The 24,275-nt window shown below is 44.6% G+C and overlaps 1 protein-coding gene across 4 annotated transcripts in view; it reads left to right on the top strand.

Annotated features, from left to right (window-relative positions):
- The first annotated feature begins 633 nt into the window (after window positions 1-633).
- Window positions 634-24,275, top strand: part of LOC148008923 (V-type proton ATPase subunit e2-like) — a 63,652-nt gene continuing 40,010 nt past the window's right edge. For 2 of the 4 annotated variants that reach the window (XR_015689885.1, XR_015689886.1), the window contains exons 1-2: window positions 634-924; window positions 12,381-12,428. Coding sequence is in view for 2 of the 4 variants with exons in the window: in XM_087673917.1 (XP_087530043.1) it covers window positions 815-924; window positions 12,381-12,428 (158 nt within the window). In the remaining 2 variants the exon portion in view is untranslated. The remainder of the gene's footprint in view (window positions 925-12,380; window positions 12,429-24,275) is intronic. The other 2 variants (XM_087673917.1, XM_087673916.1) reach the window with 2 other exon arrangements.

Below are 24,275 nucleotides of genomic sequence, written 5' to 3'. Positions count from 1 at the left end.
AACCTACGAACCACTTGTGATAAGACCACCGTTGAAGCCTGTGAATCACCTGTGATAAGACCACCTGTGAAGCCTGCGAATCACTTGCAACCAATTGGCCATGCATTAACATACAACTGGTTTCTCAGAGACATGGATGGAAGCATAATAATCAAAGATGGCTTCCCACCTTCAGGCTGTGTATATATCCGTGTGAAGAGAGGGATGAATCCATACGAACACAGAGAGACGAACACACAAGCATGGTGACCCCTGGCATGACGTTTATAGCTGTGGAGAACCCGCTTCTTCACAACGGCTCCTTGGAAACAGGCAACAGAGGGATGCTTGCGGATGAAACCTGGCAATGGGCAACATAAAGATGCCTGGAGCCCCACTCAAACAGCCTGCGGAAGAAACCAGACGGGGGAGCTCCCTCACCTTGCGGAATGCCGAAAGAGGGCGGGGGAAGCATCGAAGACCCCCCTTTTGATGGAGATGCTGGGCACCCCTTGTGTGTAAGAGGGGGGTGCCCGTTTTCAGATTTCGAGCCTTCCTATTGGCCGGTGGACGTGCACTTAGGGGGCCGCGTGTTGGTGTGTAACTGGCCTAAAAGCGCATAAGCTCATGGTGTTGTCGAAATTCATAGTGGGAATTCGTCTCATAAAACTTCTCGAGTGAGAGAGAGAGGTTTGATAATTAATTCGATTCATGCAGACCCTTTGAAACTTTTATTTCCAGAGACGGGCCTGATCACGTCTGCTTTGTATCCCACTATTTCGAGGAAGAGGAAGGAGGGAAGAAGGAGGAGAAGGAGGAAGAGTAGGTAAGAGCCATGGGGGGTGCTCTGGTCTTTCTCATCGCCTCTGTGGCCTTCGCAGCCATCGGATTCCTGGGATCTCTCGGCGTCAAGGTCACCCACCACAAAGCCCCGCACGTCAGCCGGTCAGTCCCCTCATCACGATCTACCACAAATTTGCACTGTCGATTTGCATATCATCAAAAGTTCCATTGCAGTTGTGTTTCTAAACCTGCATAAGCTCGATTTCTGAATGCCGGGCAACGGAAGCACAAAAATCAAACGCACCTTTGATTTCGCAAAATCAGATCCTCGTTTCTGACCTGAAAACGAGGGAATTCGTGGCAATCAGCTTGAAATTCACAGGCCCAATGTCGACACGTAGAGATCAATTCCACGAGATTGGCTGTGCACACACAACCATTGTATGTGTGATGTACTTGGATACTCTTCACAGAATTCCTTGTGCTTTGTATTTAACCTGGGGGGATTCTCTCGAGTTGTATTAATAGTATCTTCTCTTCTTCAGGAAAAAGAGAAGAAGTAGTGATCGATTTATCTTTGCTTTGCCCCAGAATGCAATTTTAACAGACCTGTATCAGATCAAACCTTTGGCTGACTTTGGTCCGTCAATGTAAACAAAAGTCTTAACTCAGTACAACCTTTACTAGCCAGACCCTTTCTTGTTAAAACACAGATGGACAAAGCTTCGAATTTGCTTGGATTCATGTTTTAGATAGGAAAACAATAGACAAGTGTAGGTTTCTAGCGATTGATGTTTTAGATAGGAAAACAATAGACAAGTGGAGGTTTCTAACAATAAATGTTCTACATTCGAGGTTAATCTTTGATTATTACCCACATGGAACACAGTGTTGTAACTTGGAACTATATTACCTTATCTTTAATATGCTTTCATAGCTCTATGATGGTGCCACCCTGGCTGCTCGTGACATTGTTCTTCAATCTCCCATTGCTTGCCATGTCTACCCCCGTGGAAAAGTTAAGGGAATGAAAATAGGGCCCTTTGACCACGTTCGGTTGGTTGTAGCTGTGTGTGACATTGCTCTTTGAATCTCCCATTGCTTGCCATATCTATCCCTGTGGAAAAGTTAAGGGAAGGAAAACAGGGCCCATTGACCCATGTTTGGGTGGGTATGGCTGATGATTATAGAGTGCAAAACTAAGTCTAGAACATGCATTTCTTTACAAATAGAAAGATTTGCAAATTCCTCTCTACAAAATAGCAGAGTTCCAAAGGTGCTCCAAGAACAAAGTGGCTGGAAAAGCTGGTGTGCCCTGCCACTTGGCAACTGGTAGGGCCAGGTCAGCTGCAGCACATCCATGGCCCATCAATAGGTTATGTCCTGCTCCAGCTGGAACTCTGTCATATCCAGCTGTCCTGCACCATCTGGCTTGTTATGGCTCTGTCATGTATTTTACATGCATCTGTGTTTCATCCCACTCATGGTGTAAGGGATGCTTATCTAGGATGAAAGATGGATTGGATGACACAGGCTGATGATGGGCAAGATTGTAGTTTTAGGGGGTCCCAAAGCTTTGGATGATCCCTGTTTAAATTGGGCTTTCAGGTAGACGGAAAAGCTGGTGTGGCAAAAAAGGCAAAACACAAATGATGCTTATCAGGAAAATGCAAACAATAGCTGCATTACATGCAATCGCCTTGTAGAAAAACAGGTCGCCTCAGCCTGCAGATACCAATACGTTGATGGAGAAGGGTCAAAAACAAGTCCCCAACCTTGAAACAGCCCGAGAAAATAATAAACGCAAATGGCAGTTTGCAAAATGCTAATGAAAGAGACTGAAAAATGATCAAAAGATGGTCACCAAGGCTGGAAATCAGTCGCAGCTGTCAAAACAGGTCTAAACAGCAGATGAAAAGTCAAAACTCAGACTTGAAACAATGTAAAACAGCAGCAGGAAGTTGGAACAATGATCCTGCAATTTGATACCATGTCAGAAGTGGATGCAGTGATGGAAGTGTTGAAAACTGGTATAATAGGCTGTTGAACACAAGAGACAAAGGAAAACGAAAGAGAAACATTGTAAAATAAAAGAATATTGCACAAAGAACTCAGAAGCAAAGAGATACTCAGGAAATGGAATCCATATACCAAGATATGAGATGGTACAGAATTAATGTGAGTCAGTGGCTGTGAAGGCACTGACACTTGCTCCTCTCCCTCCACTAGAACATGTTAGATGATGAATGACAGATGATGCGTGATGATTGTGGAGAAGGGATACCTAATAAATAGGCTGTTGTCAGGTTGGCCAGCAATAAGTGCTCAAAATAGACATCATAAAATGCCTAAATAATCTAGGAAATGTCTTGGTGCCCTAGTCCACTGGATCACATGCACAGACTCAACCATGAACTGACATATTTGCTAACACGTTCTAGCAATTGCCTCACACCAAAGGGAATGAGGAAGACCTTGATGCTCCCACATTGAATGGGTATCTTAAGCATGGTTGTGCTGGTATATTCCACCACACCATTCTCAGATGGTGTGTTTGGATGAAAATGCTCCATTTGAATCTCATGTTCTCAACAAAATCTGCCAAAAACTCTGGAGCAAAACTCTCCTCCCGATTTGCTCTTATACTATAAACTTTGAAAGAAGTTTATGTTTCAACAAATACCTTTCAATCACAAAAGTTGAGTATGCCTTACTCCTGTACTCCAGAAAATAAGGCCACACTTACCTACTAAAGTTTTCAACAATAAGCATCAAATATTTGGCTTCCCAATGGAGATTGTGCCCATAGGTCTGCACAAGTTAGTCTACACCAACTCAAGTAGAGTAGTAGCCTTGCAAGAAGCAACAAGTGGATGAGGTTGCCTACGTTGCTTGCTCCATAAGGAGAGACAACACAAGCCATATCTACAAATATGAGGGATTGGACATTAGACTCACCTCCCAATCATAGAGCCAAACGAGTTGACCCTTGAGCCTGGGAGCTAGCAACACTTCGGGTCATGACTATGGTGATGACACATGATATGAACAATAGGGCCTTGAGTTCTATTAATAGGACTTGGCTGCCCTAACCCCGAAGTGCCCTTAGTGCACTCGTACTAAGCTACTTTATGACCACTATGACCAATACTACTTGCGTCCATTCCAATGTCCAAGCATGTATTTATACACTAGGATGATGTGGGTTAGCAGTATAGGATACCAACCTTGGGATGTGGTTGCCACCTAGAGTGCTGCTAGCTCCTAGGTTTGGGGAACGAGCCCATTTAGCTCTATGATTGGGAGTTGAGTTTGATGTCCAGTCCCTTATATTTGTGGATATGGCTTGTATTGTGTATAGGTTGGATTCTAGGAGGACGTTTCACCTCGGATACTTATAGTGCACCTATTTGGGATAGGGACTCCCTCTCATTGGGTAAAGGTACATTTGCTTATGAGAAGAAGAGGGCTTCCCTTCAGACGGTTCAACATCCCTAGAAGAACTTGAGGGGAGGGGAAAGGAGTAGGAATACTTGATGAAGGAGGAATAGAAGGAGCTATCAAGGATGGAAGGGGAGTTGAAGGTTGGAAAGGAGGGGATGGAGGGGGAGGAGTCGAAGACGAAGGAGGGGTGCCATCTGAGGTTGTAGCCTCATCAAATATCACATCCCTACTCATCTTAATCTTTTGTTTCGTCGCGTCAAAGAGCGTATACCCTTTCGTAATTGTGCTATAACCAATGAAGATAAACTTCTTTGACTTCGGATTGAACTTGCCTCATTTCTTCTTGTCCACATGGACATAGACATCTCACCCAACGGCGAAAAATGAGACATAGAAGGATTTTTTTCAAAGGAAGCCTCATATGGAGTCATGTCTTGTAAAGCAAAGTTGGAGACCTATTGCAGATATATACTGCTATAGCAATCGCATCACCTTGGACTTTGACTTCTTCTCATCTTATTTCTTGTTGTTTGCCTTCTTGTTTCCCCCTCTTGCACTTGCAGTAAAAGCCTTAGTAAAGCTAGATACATTGGCATCCTTTCTCTTTGAGATGCTCATCATACTCTAAGACAAGTCGGGCTAGCTCCTCCCAAAGAAGAGTCTCTTGTATTGCGGAGGTAAAAAGACTAGTATAGAAAATATCATACTTAGGAGATGGTAGTTGGATAAGGAGAATCCTTACCATGTCCTTCAAAGATATCATCTATTCAAGGGATGCAAGCTCATCCTTCATGTCCTTAATTTTGTTGATGTGATCCTTCATGAAAGGAGAGTCATCAACCGAGAGCATTTGAAGCTTCTTCTCCAAGGTAAAATGGTGGGCAAATTCTTTCGATGATAGAGAGAAGAAAGCTTTGTCCATAGTTCCGGTGTTGTCCTTAACCTACACACATGAAAAAGGACAAAATCCTATGGGCTTATAAAGAGAGAGGACTAGGCTTGAGAGTTGAGCCTATCCCAAAGGATTGCACTATCCATAGTTGAACCAACTGTGGGATCCTCCATGGGATGAGGAATAGGGGTAGTCACAAGAGTCCAAAGATCAAATGTGTCAAGGATACACTCCACTTTGCAGGACCAAAGGGAGTAATTAGATCCATCCAACAGATCTTTGGATAGAGAAGGGAGAATGGGCACCTAAACAAAAGGTACTATTATAGGCATCCTAAGGTTGGACGGAGGGGCCCCATGGGAGACATTGAGAGAATGGGGAAGGGGAAGGCTGGGGAAGGGGAAGGCTGCTCTGATCTTCGAGACCTTTCTTGTTAAGAATGGGGTTTTGGCCTCTAATCTTTGCGATGTTTATGACACCTATTAGAGGGAGTATGAATAGTCTCCTCATTTGAGTCATCAAAACCATTGAACTTGTGATATTCCATGACTTGCAAACACACTAAATCTGCTGCATTTTGTTGTAGAAGAGTCCACCTGCAAAAGATAAATTGTAGGTGTCCTGCTTTTGTCAAAAGAACCTGAGTAATGCTGCATGTAGGAAAATCTGCATTTTTTGTAGCAAATAGCAGGCTGGAAATTTGTGTTTTCAGCAACAGGGTAGTCTTCGTTGTTTGGAACTTCTGTGTCCTCGCTTAGGCGATGATACCATGTGAGAATGTGCAATGGGAGAGAAACATGAACATGGAGAGAAAGGAGAAGAGAGAGACAATAGGAAGGGAAGAGAAATCTGCACTGAATCTGAAATGAATGTTGAATACAATTATGGACTGATTGATCGGTACTTGCAAGCAGCCCAAAGCGATAGTGAGGGCAGTAGATCAGGTTGAAGATGATGGCAGTACTAGAGATAGAGGCGGAGATGAATGTTAGAGTGTGCAACTTGCAAAAGAAAGACGAGGTAATCTGCCCATCAAGTGGGCTGGCTATATATAGCCATGATTCACCAAACCTGGCTGGTTGCCAAATATGGCAGTGAAAATAGCAGTCAGCCTGCAAGAATGGCTAACTAGCCAAATTGGCCAATGAAAATGTTGACATGGCATAAACTATGGCTGACTTGATCAGCCTCATGATGCATAGGCTGTGCAACCCTTGGCAAAGCTAGAGAAATGGCTGCAAACAGTGTGAACACACCCCATAGTAACTAAAGAAGGAATGCACATAAACTGAATAAAGAGAAACAGTCCAAGGTTCAACTTCTTCGTTAGACTCTGATGAAGCTCACAACTAGGTGATGACTATCTGAGAAAATGGTAGACTAACAGAGAACCAGAGTATGGAGTCTAACAAGGCCATCAATAGAAAGGAGATGGAAGCTGAAGTTTGGAACATGGAGAGTTTCTGATACAGAGCTCTGAGATGGATGATTAGAAAACAAAGGCAAGGTGCCAATACCACAAATAGGTATTGATTAGATGTCACCAATCGTGACTATACCCTCCCATGTATGGATGCAAGGTCTTTGCATAGTGTGGATACTTGGGATGTTCTTTGTGCTTCTGATCTAAATTTGTACAGAGTCGAAAAATGACTCTGATTTCTTTGACTTCTTCTTCCCTTTCTTTTGTTTGGACTATCCTTTACCCAATGATGAGGTCCCAAAAGCTCGATTTTATGCACTAGGTATGTGAGAACTAGTCTCCTTGTGATGGGTATCTTGCTCTAGCACCATAAGGACTAGCTCCTCCCAAGTGATAGTATCTTGAGTATGAGAGGTGAGAAGACTTGTATAGAAATCATTATCCTTTAGTGATGGAAGATTTGACAAAAGCGTCATAGCAAGGTCTTGCGAAGTCAAAATCTTCCCAAGGATGCAAGCTCATCTCGAATCTCCTCTATCTAGTTGATGTGGTCTTTTATCGTAGGGGAATCTGTGACAAAGAGGTATTGTAACTCAATTTGAGGGTCATCCAATGCCCAAATGTTCGAACCTGATAAGGATGCCAATTGGGTCTAGACCTCTACGGTGTTTTGAATAGGTCTTTACATGCATGGGAATATAGTTTGCACAGCTCAGAAAGAGAAATGAGTGGGCTTTACTTGGCTTTTACCTAACCACATAATGTCACAGAGTCCATGGTAGATCCAACTTGGGAAGCCAAGATAGGTTGATGTTGACAACTTTTCAAAAGCAGGGAGAGAGGGTAGGATGGGCATGATGCAAGGATTTTGGAGCTGAGTGTGAATGTGCAGAGGGTTGAGAGCAGTAGAGTGAGAGAGTGAGCACGACCCTTGATGTTTGGTACAAAAGACTAGTGTACCACTTTTAGGTTTTGAATATATATAAAGTACAACAAGTGAAGGGTGTGTTCACACCCGAACATGGTAAAAGGCATGTTGAGCCTTTATTCCCAACAATCTCCCACCTAAAGGCAACGTGCTTGAAGGTAGAGGAAAGAATCAACTAAGTTTATGTATGTACAAAGCGGAAAGACACACATACTATCCAACCCCCATCATCTGGTGGCAATGAGCAAACCGCTTGGTTGGAAGATCTTTCATGAGAAGGTCTGCAGGGTTATCATCTATATGTACCTTGACAAGCTCAATACCCTTGCTGTCAAGTACATCCGTGATAAAGTGATACTTCACCTGTATGTGCTTTGTCTTTGCATGAAAGACAGGATTCCATGCTAGCATGATAGCACTCTGATTGTCATAGTGGAGGATAAGAACTTGTGTACTCTTAAGCTCTCTCACCAGACGTGAAAGCAATAAAGCCTCTTTGCATGTTTTCGTGGAAGCCACATATTCTGCCTCTGTAGTAGACAATGCAACACGCTTTTGCAGCCTAGATATCCAAGAGATTGCTCCTCCTGTGAACATGAACACATATCGTGAAGTAGACTTCCTGCAGTCAGGATGGCTAGCATAGTCTGCATCCGTGAAACTGATAACGGATGACTTCTGCTTACCAAAGCAAATACACAAATTCTTTGTGCCCTTAAGGTATCTCATGATACCCTTCACTACTTTCCAATGGTTTTTGCTAGGATATGCCATGTATCTGCTAACCACTCCCACCACAAATGCAATGTCAGGACGTGTAGCAACCATATCATACATCAAGCTACCAATAGCTGAAGTATAGGGTATCTTGGCCATTTCAGCTGTTCCATCATTTGATGTAGGGTTGTCATCTGCACTAAGTTTTACATATGGATGCAATGGTACACTAATAGCTTCCCCCTCTCCATATTGAAAAGCTGCAGAACTTTTGTAATATTCAATTGTTCAAGGCATGAACATCCTTGCCTGCAATTAGCATGTCATCCATATACAGAACCAAGAGAATAAGACTGACATCTGTTGCCTTCTTGGTGTATAAGCAGTGATAAACTTGAGAACGATGAAATCCCTGAGATTGCATGAATGTATCAAATTTGTGATACCATTCTTGTGGTGCTTGCTTTAGTCCATACAGACTCTTGTTGAGTTTACATACCATGTGCTCTTTTCCCTTTGCAATAAAACCGTCAGGTTGCTGCATATAGATTTCCTCATGCAGATCACCATGTAAGAAGGCGGTTTTTACATCCATTTGTATGAGTTTCATGTCCTTAGATGCAACCAAGCCTAAGATGGTTCGCAAAGTAGTCATTTTGACTATAGGAGAAAAGATTTCATCAAAATCAATTCCATGTTTTTACTTGTATTCTTTAGCAACTAAGCGTGCCTTGTACTTGGGCAAAGAACCAGAAGTGACTTTCGTTTTGTAAACCCATTTGCAGGGTAGCACTTTTTGTCCTTTTGGCAAAAGTATCAAATCCCAAGTGCCATTCTTCATGAGAGATTCCATCTCTGATAGCATTGCTTTTTGCCATTTCTTACTATCCTGTCTGTCCATTGCTTCCTGGAAGCATGACGGTTCACCATAATTTGTTAACATGACATAATCAACCACATAGTTTACTCGAGGAACAAATCTATTTGGCTGTTTTTGCTCTCTGGTCGACCTACGGACCTAGTAGTCAAAATTTGCTAGCTGTTTAGCCTGCAAATCTGCATTAACAGCTTGCTGTTCTGCAGGTTCAGCATGCTGTACAGCTGGTTCAGGTTGTTCTAGATACACATGTTCTTATTGAATTTGTGGGACATCATGGGCAAGATCCTGTTGAAAATTTTCAGCATCATTCCTTGTATTTTCAAGGACATTTACAGCAGGTATTTGCTGCTGTTTAAGGGGTATTCTTTGTTGTCCTATTGGTACATCCTCTCGGAATACAACCCTTTTGACCTCCTGTATTCTCTCGGGCTGTTTGTGCATGCGATCTTCTCGGAAGATGACAACATTGTTGCGTACTACTTTTCTTTTCTCAGGATCCCATAATCTATACTCCATCTCACTATCCTAGGAAAATACATTTACAGGACTTTGGCTCAAGTTTACTGCGTTCTTGCTTGCGGATATGCACAAATGCCTCGCAGCCAAACACTTTCAAGTGTGTATAAGAAGGTGGCTTGCTTGACCACGCTTCTTGAGGGACTCTTCCCCCAAAGACCTGTTTGGTGACTGATTAATCAAGTGTATGGCTGTCATAACAACCTCTGCCCAAAAACCATGGGGTAAAGCAGCATGCGACATCATTGTATAGACCTTGTCTTGAATGATCCTATTCATACGCTCTGCAACACAATTTTTGGGCGGATTATGAGGAGCAGTAAGCTCCCTTTTAATCCCTTTGCTGTCACAAAAGTCTTGAAAGGCTTTGGACACATATTCTCCACCATTGTCAGAGTGAAGACATTTTAACATCTCGCTGGTTTGATTTTCAGTAAGTGTCGGGAATTTTTTAAATTTATCCAAGGCCTCGTCTTTGCAACGGATTGGATAAATCCATACTTTGCATGTGGCATCAGCAACAAAGGTAATGAAATACTTCTTCCCCCTAAAGATAATCCTGGCATTTGACATACATCTGAATGTACTAACTGTAAGGGTGATGACTTTAGAAAAAGATTTTTTGTGTGACGTTTGAGCATGTTTACTATAATTACAATGATCACACTGTTCAAAATCAGCATATCTCAAAGAGGGTAAATAACCCAAACAAGAGAGCGCTTTCATTCCAAACAAACACGGAGCCATGCTGAAATTCCAATTTCACACTGCCAATGCCTGCAATTTTATTTGCATAGTTATCCTCCAAGTGGACAACACCATGTACACCACCATTGTAGTAGTCAGAGAACCACTCATGATGTGGTGTGACATGAAAGGACGCACCTGAATCAAGTATCCAAGTGTGCATATCATCCTTAGAATTTGCAATCAATGAATGTGCATCCAAAAAAGAAGCAAGAAGTACATCACCATCACTGTCATTATCATGAGTGACTACATTAACCTCTTCTTTTTTTACGTTGCTCTTTTTGGCAGTTGGCTGTCCTTATTTTCAGCCTCGTTGTCTTCATTGTTTTTGTTTTATTTTTTAGGTCAGGCTTGCACATTCTGCATGTGTGTGCGAACACCTATGTCATAAATTTGATTGCCATTTTGTGATTTGTGGCCCGTCTGGTCATGGGTGACTTGCGAACATGTCCGTCCCTTTTGGTCGCAGCCCGTCCCGTCCACCACTTGGTTCTTGTCACGTGTAGGTCCCGTGTGACCCGTCGTTGACCTGTCGCCTGTCGCCTGCTCTCCAACAGTTTGCTTGAACCGTCGTGTAGTCTTCGCCTAGCCCCCCCCCTCGACCGCCAGTCTTTATGCTTGCAATAGGCGTTAACAAAGCTGCCACCTATTGGTCCCAACGAAGACAACTGCATTGTCAGCAGTGACTGCTGGTCACGACTGCTTGCTTGTGTGAATCATTGGCTCTGATACTAGTTTGATGCAAGGATTTCGGAGCTGAGAGAATGTGTAGAGGGTTGAGAGCAGTAGAGAGAGAGAGTGAGCACGACACTTGATGTTCGGTACAAAAGACTAGTGTACCACTTTTAGGTTTTGAAAATAAATAAATAAATAAATAAATATGTAAAGTACAACAAGTGAAGGATGTGTTCACACCCGAACACGGTAAAAGGCACAGCGAGCCTTTATTCCCAACAAGGCACTTGGATAGGTGGTGCCATAAGTTGCAATCGTGGACTTGAGGCCATGGAAGGGGAATAGGGAGAGAATGATAAGGTGGTTGGGAGGGAAACCGGTCATGGTCTGCTTCTCAATCTGCATCACGATTGTTGTCTTGATCTTGGGGTTTTTGTGATGATTCTCATAGTCAAAGTGGTTGGAACACCAGTCTTTGACTTGGTCATCACTTCAGCGGTCCTTGTGGACCTGATTCACACGATCCTGCCAGTCCGACTGGCCTGTCGTCTATGTCCTTCAAGAAAACCTGGAAAACACAAAGAAAAGGACTGCTGCTGGTGTAGACAACCTTGAAAAGGATGATGTCAGCCTGTGTGGGGTCCACTTGGTTGTGTATGGCAAATTTCCACTGTCATCAGCAGGTAGACTAGGGAGTATCTGGTGCTGATCAGTCAAAACCTTGCTGTTTAGTGTGCTCCAGGCTTGGATTTTCCGAGCCTATGTGCTTAAAGACCATTTTTGGCAATCACAATTACTGCATCTTACAAATCACCTTGTAAACCCTAATACTCAATTGTAAATCAGTCCCTCATTTGTTCCTGAATCCTCAATGCGTGCAATTCCAACTTCGAAATTGAACCTGCTCCCCTTGATCTTGCCGACTATTCCTCTCACAAAAATGGCCAGCCCAAACATGAAATTTCAATTGGGCTGCCCAAACTTTGGAGTGTAATGTCCTACACAAACTCTTGGCTAAGCTGTTAGATTTAATATTCTAACCACCCTTTTAGCCATTAGATTGAAAGCTTCACTTATGACCTTTGGCAATTTAATAATTCAAAGAGTGTGCCCATGTCCTACATTGCAAATCCAATGTCCAAGATGCCTAGATCTAGGAGTAAATTCAGATGCTTGTAACACTACCATTGTGAGTCCATTGTGGTTTTCACTCATGTCATTCATTGAAGGGGTGTTGTAACTTGTACCGCTCCAATTGCTTTAGAACACTATGATTTTTTTTGCACTTAAATTTATATCTAATAGGAGTTACGTCTATGAACTTTAAAACATAAGATGTTATTGCTTAGCAAGCCTTTTTCAACAAGAAATTCGTATACTTTTTTGTTAACAGGCTACATTTGTTGTTGGTGATTACGACGATTATCTGCTGTTGGATGATGTAAGTTTATTTGCATTTATTTGTAGATGTTGACTTTTTTCAACTTGTGTCTATATTCCAAGTTAGCGTAAAAGTTTTTAATAAAAAGTGTTCAAGGGGTTTTTCAAGAGTAGAATGAAAATAATGGCATATGAGAGAGAGATTCAACTTGTGTCTATATTCCAAGTTAGCGTAAAAGTTTTTAATAAAAAGTGTTCAAGGGGTTTTTCAAGAGTAGAATGAAAATAATGGCATATGAGAGAGAGAGAGAGAGAGAGAGAGAGAGAGACTGGTCGTGTGATCCTACCTCGCGTGCTGCCTAACACCTTCCGTCACCAGCACAAGGTCTGTTCCGCCCTGCTCGAGCCCTGCCCTCGCCCACCTGCGAACATCCACTTGTCCTGCGAACTGGTTTCCCTGGCTGACCAGAGCGGGGTCTCATTTCGTCCTGCCTGTCCCATCGATTTGTCTCCTGTCCCAGCCTGACGTTTGTCTTCTGCCTGAACGAGCGTGTTCTGTCCCAGCACCTGGTAATCAGGGTTGACCTGACCTAATCTGACATCCCTGCTCTGCGCCTGACAGGAGGGTGTGACGACCTGCCCTAATCCGGGAAGGTGGCTCCGCTTGCTTCTGAACAGTCTGTCCGCTTCTGTACCGGCGCCCAGTTGCGGCCTGCGTGTCTCTGCCCCCCGCGATTTTTTCACTCGGCCTTTGTCCGACATATGTGCTGATACAATATGGCTGGCTTGGATCTAGCTTTCATAGACCAAACGGTGGCAGCTCTTGGTCCGGATTCTGACACCGAGGAACCAGAGGACATGGTTCCGTGCACAGAGGAGATGCCCCCTGCTCTTGACCTCCAGCCAGCGGGCAAACGCACCAAGCATACTTCGGCAGGGATAATGGATCATCAGGATCGTTCCTATGCTCAGGTTGCTTTTGATTCTGTGGACTCCCAGGAGGTTGATTGGGAGCACCTGTTGGAGTTTGCTAACACTTTGCTGGGCGATTATGTTCAACATAATCAGGAAGTCTTTTCGGACTCTGCAACGGAAGATGTTCTGGAAGCCACTGTGGATCCAAAACATGTCTTGCGTTCCTTTTCAGTGTTCTATGAACGTGCTGTGATACTTTTTTTCACTGGTAGGATCCCGTTGCTTTCCTGTATTCGCCAGTGGCTGCACAGTCTGCTACAAGAGGAATGTGTTGAAGAGATTTTTGTTGGCCCCCGGGGTTTTTTTGAGGTGCTGTTGAAATCAGAGACACACCGTGCTGCTCTTCTGTCTAAACTGCCATTGTTCGTTGATCGCCGTCTGGTCCATGTGGTGCCATGGCGCCCCATGGCAGATTTTCAGCGTCTGCTGCAACGTGAATGCCCTGTGTGGGTTGAAGTGGAAAACTGTCCGGCTGTTTATTGGCCACTGCTAAAAGATGCCATGGCTGTTGTGGGCATTGTTCTGGTCCCCCCAAGCCTAAGGGCCATGAATCACAACCGCCTGTGTATGTTATGGGACACTGCTCGAAAAAGGCCTGCTTGGTTACGCATTAACTGCTCTGGCATGCATCCTTTACATTTTCGTTTGAAATGGGGCAACTTTGCAGGACATTGCTTTTCATGTGGACAATTGGGACATTTTATGGATGAATGCCCAGAGAAGCACCACACTTCAAATGCCGAGCATGTTGCGCAGCCCATGGAAGATATGATGTGTGATGCGCCATCGCAAGATGCCACCCAGCCACCTAAAGTTTTGAATAAAGGTAAACAACAGGTCTCGGGTTTGGATTCTGGTGGCAATGACTGGGTAGATGTACGCGTGAAAAAAGGCAACAAGCATGCTGTTGGCATGATGGATACTGTGCCTGTTGCCTCACCAGATTCCATGCGTACGTATATGCGCAGGAGAGAAATGATGTCTTCAGAGCACTCTGCTCCTGCTATGGTTTCCTCTGCTCCCCGTCAACAGACAACTAGGAGAGTGTCTTCAGATGGTCCTAAGGGTCCACCCGCTAAGTTGGCTTTTGGTACTCGAGGTAATGTCATTACCCCATGGGATCTCGTTATCCCCACTCCATCCCCAAGTCAGCGGATATGCCATCCACTTCCAAATCTGGTCGTCAGAACTCTTTTACCGTGTTAGCTGATTTCTTGGATGAGGTGTACTAGACATTCTCGCCGAAAAGGTCTCATCGAGGCAAGCTGTGCCTCGTACCTGATCCTCTTTTGCATCCACATGAAGATAGCTACGTGGAATGTGCGAGGAATTTGTCCTCGCCACAAGCAACATGCCATGTGGACAATATTGCATGAGAATCAGTGGGATGTCTTGTGTGCTGTTGAACACAAGAGTCATAGTGAAGCGGGTAAAGTTGTGGATTGCCATGGTTTTTGTTTGTTCTATGCAGGGACACATGCCAGGCAATATTCTGGTGTGCTTATGATTGTACATGAAAAATATTAGCCGGTTCTTATCAAGAATGATGTACATGGCCGCTTTGTGGTGATTGAAATTTTATTTGAAGGAGAGATCTTATGGTTACTTGGCCTCTATGCTCCGAATGATCCTCTCTCTCGTCGGGAGCTTTGGCATACCTTGCAGAGTTCCTTGTCCCTTGGCAGACAGGGTTTTTTGATGGGGGATTTTAATATGTGTGTTGATTCTTTACAGTCCACATCAGAACATTCGATCATGGATGCGCCGGAAAGACGTACGTGGTGTTAGCAGAGTATTTGTCAGCTCATGTGTGAGTCTGAGCTTGATCTGAGCTGGGCATTTTTATTAGGTATTTTAGGTATTTTTCTGGTGTGGCATTTTATGCCATTGGGGCATTTTATGCACCAGTCGGCCAGCATTAATGCTGTCCGACCAGCATTATTGCTCCCCACTTTTTCAGCCTATTTATACTCAGTGGCTCCTCCTCAGTCAGTCACTTCATTTCACCATCTGCAGACTCTGTGGAGAGAGGAGCCAGTGCCAGTGCCCACGCAGCCAGTGACTCACTGTTGTATGCGACTGTCTCGTGTTCAGATATATGGATTCCATTTCCCGTGCATACATCTGAGTTCTCATCTTTATCGTGTTCTTTTCTTTTCTCTTTTTGTCTTGTGTTTCAGCAGTTTATTTCAGCACATGTTTATGCTTCCACCGCTGCTCCACTTCTGACATGGTATCAGTTTTCAGGATTTGTGTTTCTGCTGTGTTTTCTTGCTGATTTCAGGACTGTTTTGTACCCCTGCTGATCAGACGACTGCTGTTGCAGCTAGGCGCCCTATTTTGGGGCTGTTTTCAGCCTGCGTTTTTTGCAGTTTTGCCATCGCCTGCTGCCTCTGCACCCTCTGCTGCCTACGCACCCTTTGCTGCCTGCGTTTTTCATCTGCAGCTGCTAGCGACAGTTTACTACCTGTTTTCTCCAGTTTACAGCCTGCGTTTTGCTGATTCAGCATCTCTCGTGGCTGGGTGGCTGTTCCTTCAGGCCGTTTTCTCTGTTTTTGGCAGTTTTTGACTGATTTTTTGACTTTCTGCAGCAGATTTTGTCTTCTATTGATCAGATTTTGGGTTATATTGCATGTGAACTCTCTTTTTCTGTAGTCTGTGCTTGTGTTTTGGCTGTGTTTCCTCTCTAAATTCCATCTCTTCTCTACTTCTCTTCTTATCCTCTCCATATGGCTCCTCCGTGCACTTCCCCTGATGCTAAGTTGCATGAGACATCCTTGAGATTATAGGGGCGGCTTCCAGCACATTATGGAGGTGAGGCTTATGTAGCTTCAGAGAGGGGTGACAGGAAGAAGAAGTCGAAGGCCCAGTGTTACCACTGTGGCAAGAAGGGACATTTGCGGAAGGACTGCAAGAAGTTAGCGGCTTCCAGGAAGAAGGAGCAGAAGACGAAGCGGGATGCTGACTCTACCGATGAGTCCTCTCCTTCCTCAGACTCCGACTCCGCTCCTCCGACCAAGGTGAAGTCCAAGGTGCGGAAGGGCTCCTCTTCTTCGGATCGCGGGACGGGCTTGGTGGCCCCTTCCTCGGCTGCTTTCTAGTGATGGTGATGAGGTCATCCCTCACGACTCTCTTGTGCCAGAGAGGGAGTGTGAGCGGGTGTTCAGATGGGGCAGCCGCGCCTCATCTATATTTTTATACAGGTGCACAGGTTCCAGAGAGGGACGTCCCTGACGCATCGACTTCAATCTGGCGGAATCAAATCCTGGAGCTGGGATTGATATCCAGGTTCATGATGAGTTGGTTATCTGACAGAGAGCGGGAGGCTTTCGTTTGGAGCTCACATGAGGGGACACTTTGGCGGTCTGGCCAAAGGCGGGGACTCCATGGTCACCTATGTTCAGAGGCATTTTTGACAGGATGGTCTTGTATGCTCCTGCGAGACATTGGTGATGGACACAGAGACATGCTATGATCTTCTCTATTTTCAGGTGTTTGGTACGATCGACATCAACATCAGGTTCTCTCCGAGGCACCTTGGTGGTGGCTTGATCACCCACTGCTTGGGTATCCATGGTTCTACTTGGTGGTTCTATGTTGTATAGTTTTTGATCCCTTTTCATTGTACTATTGTATTGTATCAGATCACTCATGATCTGAGAGAGGGTGTTAGCAGAGTATTTGTCAGCTCATGTGTGAGTCTGAGCTTGATCTGAGCTGGGCATTTTTATTAGGTATTTTAGGTATTTTTCTGGTGTGGCATTTTATGCCATTGGGGCATTTTATGCACCAGTCGGCCAGCATTAATGCTGTCCGACCAGCATTATTGCTCCCCACTTTTTCAGCCTATTTATACTCAGTGGCTCCTCCTCAGTCAGTCACTTCATTTCACCATCTGCAGACTCTGTGGAGAGAGGAGCCAGTGCCAGTGTCCACGCAGCCAGTGACTCACTGTTGTATGCGACTGTCTCGTGTTCAGATATATGGATTCCATTTCCCGTGCATACATCTGAGTTCTCATCTGTATCGTGTTCTTTTCTTTTCTCTTTTTGTCTTGTGTTTCAACAGTTTATTTCAGCACATGTTTATGCTTCCACCGCTGCTCCACTTCTGACACGTGGCAGCAGTTGGATTTTGCCGTTCTTAAGCAAGATCTCTGGTCTTGACTGTATCCTTCTTCTACAGGGTTTACCTTCCATTCTGCCGAGTATGCCACAACATGGTCGCGGTTAGACCGCATTTACATCATGCAGGATGATGATTTCCTTCCTGAGATGCTCGAAATGAAAGTGTTACAATAATATGCATTGTCGGATCATTTCCCTTTGCAGCTTGAGCTTCTTGCACAACCAATTGCTCCTTTCAAGCAATTTCTGGATAGACTCCCGTTGCGTTTCAACTCGTCTTATTTGAAGCATGCAATCTTCCAGGGCTATATGCAGCAATTGATTGATCGGTTCTTATTGGATTTCTCATCCCAGGGCACTGCTTCCTTTCAACGATTGCTCTCCAATGTGCAGCGGGTTGCTCGCCAGTATGGGATCCATCATGCCTCTCTTTGTCGGCGGCGCCGACAAGCAGCCGAGGAACTGCTGGCTTTGGTTCGTTCTTTGCTGGTGGACACTCCCGATGACGCATTTTTGCTATCATTGGCAACGCGTTTGGCTGATCTTATTAAAGAGTTTCAGTTGAAATCCTATCAGCAGGTCAAATTGCAACAACTGACGGACACTCTGCAAGACAGTGCTTGTCAGACCCATAAGTTTTTTCGAGCTCTCCATGCCTCTCCTGCTCGAGAGAATATGACGAGGCTCCAAGATGAAGAAGGTCAAATGGTTCTTGATCCGCAGATGATTGTGAATATGTGTAGAAATTATTTCCTTGACTTTCTTGGTTCTACTTCTCCGCCTTCAAGCCAAATTACTCATGCCCGTTCAGTTTTTTATGATCTGGTCTGCAATCAGGTTCCTCAGGACATGCAATCTACTCTGGAGGCAGATATTTGTGAGTCGGAGGTCATGGATGTTCTGCTACACTTGCCTAAGGATAAAAGTCCTGGCTGGGATGGTCTTACCAATGAGTTCTTTGAGTTTTTTGCCACCCAGCTCGCGAAACCTTTGATGGCTTTGTTTCAGTGGGTATGGGAAACGGGGATTATGCCTTCCTCTTGGAAAGACGGTCTTATTAAACTGCTTCCAAAAGTTCCTTCGCCATCCATGTTGAAACAATGGCGCCTAATTTCATTGATGGGTTCTATATATAAAATCTTTTCAAAAGTTATGGCGAATTGCCTCCATAAGCATCTTCCTACCATTGTGCATCCTCTCCAATATGGTTTTATTAAGGGCAGAAACATTTTGCACAATGTCTTAAATGCGCAATTGGCAATTGATTATGCAAGGCATTCAAATCAGGAGGTCGTACTGGTTCAATTGGACCTGGAAAAGGCTTTTGATTATCTGGACTGGTCTTTCATTGCAGAACTTATGTCTGCTATGGGCTTTGGTGCCCGGATGTCTCGTCTGATCTATACTATTAGTGTTGCAGCATCTTCGCGGGTCATGTTGAATGGAGGAGTTACCAAGCCAATTGTCCTTGCCCGCTCTGTCAGACAGGGGTGCCCTTTGAGTCCTCTCTTCTTTGCCCTTGCGACTCATCCGGTTCTTTCGATGCTATCTCATATGGCAGCTTCTAGTCAGTTGGCTGGATTGTTGCTTCCCTCTGGACAGCACTTCATTGGTCAATCCTTGGCTGATGACAGTTTTATGATTCTGCGTGCGGATAAAGATAATCTTCATAAAGCATTAGATGTTTGGGCTCTTTTTGGTCAGGCTTCTGGTCTGCGCATTAACGCCTTGAAATCGGCCATTCTCAGCTGCACGGAGTCGGATTTGCAGTCACTGGATTGGCAGGGCATGGTTGTCCCCCGTGGCTCCATTGCCAGGCATCTTGGGTACCCTTTGGGGGTTGATGTTTCCCCAAAGCAGCTATTACAGGGGATTTCACAGAAATTGGCGGCTAAGTTTCTGTATTGGAAGTCTCAAGCCTGGTCCTTCCATGTTCGCCTCAAAGTAGTCCAGACAATAATGTTGCCAATGCTTACATATTTCTTCCCATTGCTACCCTGGACTACTACGACACTGAATGATCTTACGAAGTCTATTCGTTTCATGTTATGGAAGAACGATTCCTTGCATGTGGGTATTTCCTGGATTTCTTGGTCGCATGCATGCACCCCAAAACGCATGGGTGGAGGGGTTGTTTTGGATGCCCACACTCATATGTTGGCACTCCGCTGGTCTCTTTTTCGCGCCATGTGCTCGGATTGTCATCCTTGGGTCGTCATAGCCCGTTACTTTCTTGAGGATCACGGGCTTCTGCATAGTAATACCCACATCCGCAGTTCGTGGTGGCATGTTCTTAATGCAAATTCTCGGTTCTCCAGTTCTTCCTCATCTCTGCTTGCCCATTTGGTGTGTTCCTGGAAACTGGTCCTCCGGAAGTCTCAGTGGCATCTAGCGGAGGATCGTTCAGCCACTAATTCGTTTCAATTGGAACTGTTGGCAGTCTCGCGGTTAATTTCGTGGGACGGTAAACATGAGCTTCGACCACAATTCAACCGTATGGCACGTTTGGGCTTAACTTCGGTCGCGGATGCTACTCTTGCCAGTCGCAATGTGTTCATGTCGTTTCGTACAGCCAGGAGGATTTTCAGGATCCCTCGTGGATACAGGTTTTTATGGGAACAGCTTTTGAGGGTGCTTCAGAGCAGACAACCCTTTCCTGCCCTTGCTACGGATCATCCCTGGCAGGATTGGGACTTTGCAGGTCGGCTGCATTTAGAAAAGGCTTCAGCTAACCAGTGTATCATCTTCTGATTAAGGATCATCAATGGTTGGTTACTAAAGCTAATATTCTATGGGGATTGCATAAATCCTCGTCATGGTGGAGGGTAACTGTGATGGAGGGCTGGTTAAATAAGACACCATTCAAATATAAGGTCTTTCTTTGGAGGGTGATGATTGGTGGTCTTCTGCTTGCTTCAGCTCTTTCAAAGCGCCGAATCTCCAATGGCAACTGTTTCTTTTGCACCACCATTGTGGAATCCGCCCGTCATCGTTTTATTTCTTGCCCCCTTGCTCAGAAAATCTGGTCATTCTTGTTAGCCGTCTGGGGAGCGGTGGTTGGTTTCTCGCTTCGCCCGTTTGATTGGGTTTTCGCGCAGCCCAAATATCCCACACCGACACAGCCACATATGAAGATCTTGTTTCACTTTCTTCGATATTGGGGCTGTTGGCACAACTGGACCATTCAGAATACTTTCCTTTTTGATTCTGCTTATAATGTTCAGCGGCATATTGCTAGGCTTAAAGGTCTCTTGTATTGGCAGACAGATCTTCTTCGGCACTCTGACATCCTCTCTCGGGAGGACTTACGCCCCTTGCACATGGCAATTTCCTCCGCGTCTTTGCCATGATTTTGTAACTATTTGGCCCTCTGGTTCTTGTAAATAGTCAGTTTGTACACATGATGGGGTAGAGCCATCGCGTATCTTGTAATCATGGAAACTTTTCGTAATTAATACAATTACCTTTTACGAAAAAAAAAAGAGAGAGAGAGAAAGAGAGAGTTGGTGAGAGGATAACCTAAGTTGGCCAATGGCTATCCACCTCTCGTGTTGCATGTATACATCTAGGTATCCAGGTCTCTCAATGAAGCCATCCATGGTAGTCTTCATGAATTGGTCTCTGTAGAGTAAGACATCTTTGGGGGGAGGGGCTGCCTAGGTGATAGCCATGTATGCTGTATATACAACTGGTAGAGATCTTGTTGCATGAGCAAGTTTCTCTCTGTGTGGGAGAGGTGTATAAAGGGGGAGCCCGGATCATAGTGGAAGGAGGTTAGATGGTCCATGTTGATCCCATATCTTGTAAGCTACTGCTTGACTTGTGCATACCATGAAGTCTTATGTCCTGCTTGAGCTAGTTGCCTAGAGGCCTCGAAGGCCCTCCTAGGTAGTCTATCCGTGTGCATGTCACATACTTTGTGTATGAAGTTGATGGTTTGAAATGTTAGCAGGATTGCCAGCTCATGTGTGAGTTTGTGCATGCGTGATGGGCTGGGAACTTTTGTATGGATTTTAGGCATTTTTATTGTGGTCATTTCATGCGGTTTGTGGCGTTTTATGTCAGTCGGACTAGCTGCTGATTATGGCCTATTTATTGTTGGGCTCCTCCTCCTCATATGCAGTTGTCATCATTCTTTAGGTGGACTTCCTATTGGAGAGAGGAGCCAGTGCTAGTGCCTACGCAACTAGTGATTCACTGTTGTATGCTATTGTCTCGTATTTGCTATATGGATCCCATTTTCCGAGCACATCTTTGAGTTTTCTTCCTTTGCAACGTTCTTTTGTTTCTTTCTCTTCTGTCTTGTGTTTAGGAGTTTATTTCAGCACTTGTTTATGCTTCCATTGCTGCATCACTTTTGACATGGTATTAGATTGTATGATCAACCTCACAGAAGAAGAAGAAGAAGCAAGATGTGGACTCCTTTGATTAGTCATTCTCTTTCTTAGACTTTGAATCTGATTCTCCGGCCAATGAGAAGTCCAAGGCGTGCAAGGGATTTACTTTTTCATATCGAGGGAAGGGGCTTGGTGTGTTAGAGTGAAGCAATGCAGAAGCAAATGACACAGAGAGAGAGAGAGAGAGAGAGAGAGAGAGAGAGAGAGACACACACACACACACACACACACACACACATACACAAAAAATCTGCAGTGAAGAATGCTGTATGAGGATGCAAAATTATATACGGGTGCAGAGAGAATATTTGCGTATGTCTCCGCCTCGAAGATCTCGGTCTCTATCAGCCTCGAGGGCAGTCTCCACGGTCTGCAGCCTGAAATCTGTGAGACACAACTGACACCGGTTGCTGGAAATAAAGCCTATAAATAGGCTGAAAATAATTCCCCAAATAATGCAGGTAATTGCAGCCGACTGGACAGCAGTTGTCCGACTCCTATGCCCAACTGCCACGTGGCACACATCCTGCCCCTATTGCCTGTTGCACAAGTTGCTCATGCTCCCCTTGCCAGTCCAGCGAATGTCCAGCTCTAACATGGTGGCCCTTACCTAGTCCCTTTCTCTGTTGCTTTCTAGTCTAAGTGATGCGGTCATCCCTCATGACTGCTTAGTGCTAGAGAGGGAGTGTGAGAGGGTCGTTAGATGGGGCCACTAAGCCTTATCTGTATAGGTATATAGGTACACAAGTTCCAGAGAGGGACGTCCCATGATGCATCAATTGAAGTTTGGTAGTTCAAATCGTGGAGTTGGGATTGACATCTAGGTTCATGATGGGTTGGTATTTGACAACGAGCGGCTTTGCTCACATGAGGGAACACTTTGGCAGTCTGTAGGAAATCCATGGTCACATATGTTTAGAGGCATTTTTGGCAGCATAGTCTTGTATGCTATTGCGAGATGTTGATGATGGATACAGAGACATGCTATAGTACTTCTCTATTTTTAGGAGCTGTATGATCGACATTAATATCAGGTTCTCTTCGAGGTACCTTGGTAGTGGCTTGATAACCCACTACTTGGGTATCCATGGTTCTGCTCTAGTGGTTCTATGTTGTATGGATTGTTATGAGTCATTATCATTGTATCATCGTGTTGTATTAGATCACTCATGATCTAAGAGAGGGTGGTAGCAGGATTGTCACTTCATGTGTGAGTCTGTGCATGTCTGATGGGCTGGGCACTTTTGTATGGATTTTAGACATTTTTATTGTGGTCATTTCATGTAGTTTTTGGCATTTTATGCAAGTCCACTAGCATTTAATGCTGGCTGACCAATTGCTGATTATGGCTTATTTTGAGCCTATTTATCGTTGGGCTCCTCTTCCTCCTCATATACAGTCATCATCATTCTTCTAGTGGACTTCTTGTTGGAGAGGTGTCAGTGCTAGTGCCCACGCAGCCAGTGACTCATTGTTGCACGTGACTGTGTTGTGTCTAGTATATGGATTCCATTTCTTGAGGACATCTCTGAGTTCTCTTCCTTTGCAGTGGTCTTCTATTTCTTTCTCTTTTGTCTTGTATTTGACAGTTTATTTCAGCACTTGTTTATGCTTCGATCAGTGCACCACTTCTGATATGAAAAAGGGCCTACATCATCATGGGGGGTGTAGGGAACTCGGCTCTAATAATCTCATGTGGTATTGATGGGTTGTTGTGGATCATATCTGAGAGCATAATGATCTATGGTCTCTCGATCTATATCCATAAGTATGTACTGAGGCCAGGGGTCCAAATAGGTGCACCATACATCATGGCTAGTGTGACTAGTGTGTCAAATAGCCATCTTTGTTTGTAAAAGGGACTTCGTCCTCCATCCTTTTCTCCCTCCTGTTGTTGGGGCTCCCTGGTGGCATATCTCAATCCTCGTGGGGAAAAGTAGCAGAGGGCAATATACAACATTCGGCTGTGGGAGATCTCTATCTTGATCCACATGTATTGTGTGTTTGGCTCTTGTGCCATGATTTGGACTCTATCTTGTAGATCTTGCTTGATTAATATCGCCACTTCTCCTGATTTTCGAGCGGTGCCTTGATGTCTCGTGCAGCTCTTGTATGTGGACTCCCGTACATATTCCTGTACTCTGGGCAATCCCCTCTCAGGACTGCTGTGACAAAATTCAGCTCATGGTCCTCCATCACCTTCTCCATCCTCCTTGGGTGTGTCCATAATGAGCCATTACAATTCCATATTGTCATTTGTATTTCAAAAATGTGTATTTCATAGGTCATGTATCCCTACCATCCGTTGAACATGGACAACTGTGACCTGATCAAACCGCTCTGCATGAGCGCTTCCTCTTTCAGCTATCACCTTATTGTTTTAGCCTCCAATGATTAACAACCAGTACA

Source organism: Lygodium microphyllum, unplaced genomic scaffold (assembly GCF_053477565.2).
Source record: "Lygodium microphyllum isolate KBCC unplaced genomic scaffold, Lygodium_microphyllum_v1.1.10 scaffold_46, whole genome shotgun sequence".
NCBI classification, from domain to species: domain Eukaryota; kingdom Viridiplantae; phylum Streptophyta; class Polypodiopsida; order Schizaeales; family Lygodiaceae; genus Lygodium; species Lygodium microphyllum.
The sequence above is the reverse complement of the archived record's forward strand: the minus strand, read 5'-3'. Positions and strand labels throughout refer to the sequence as shown.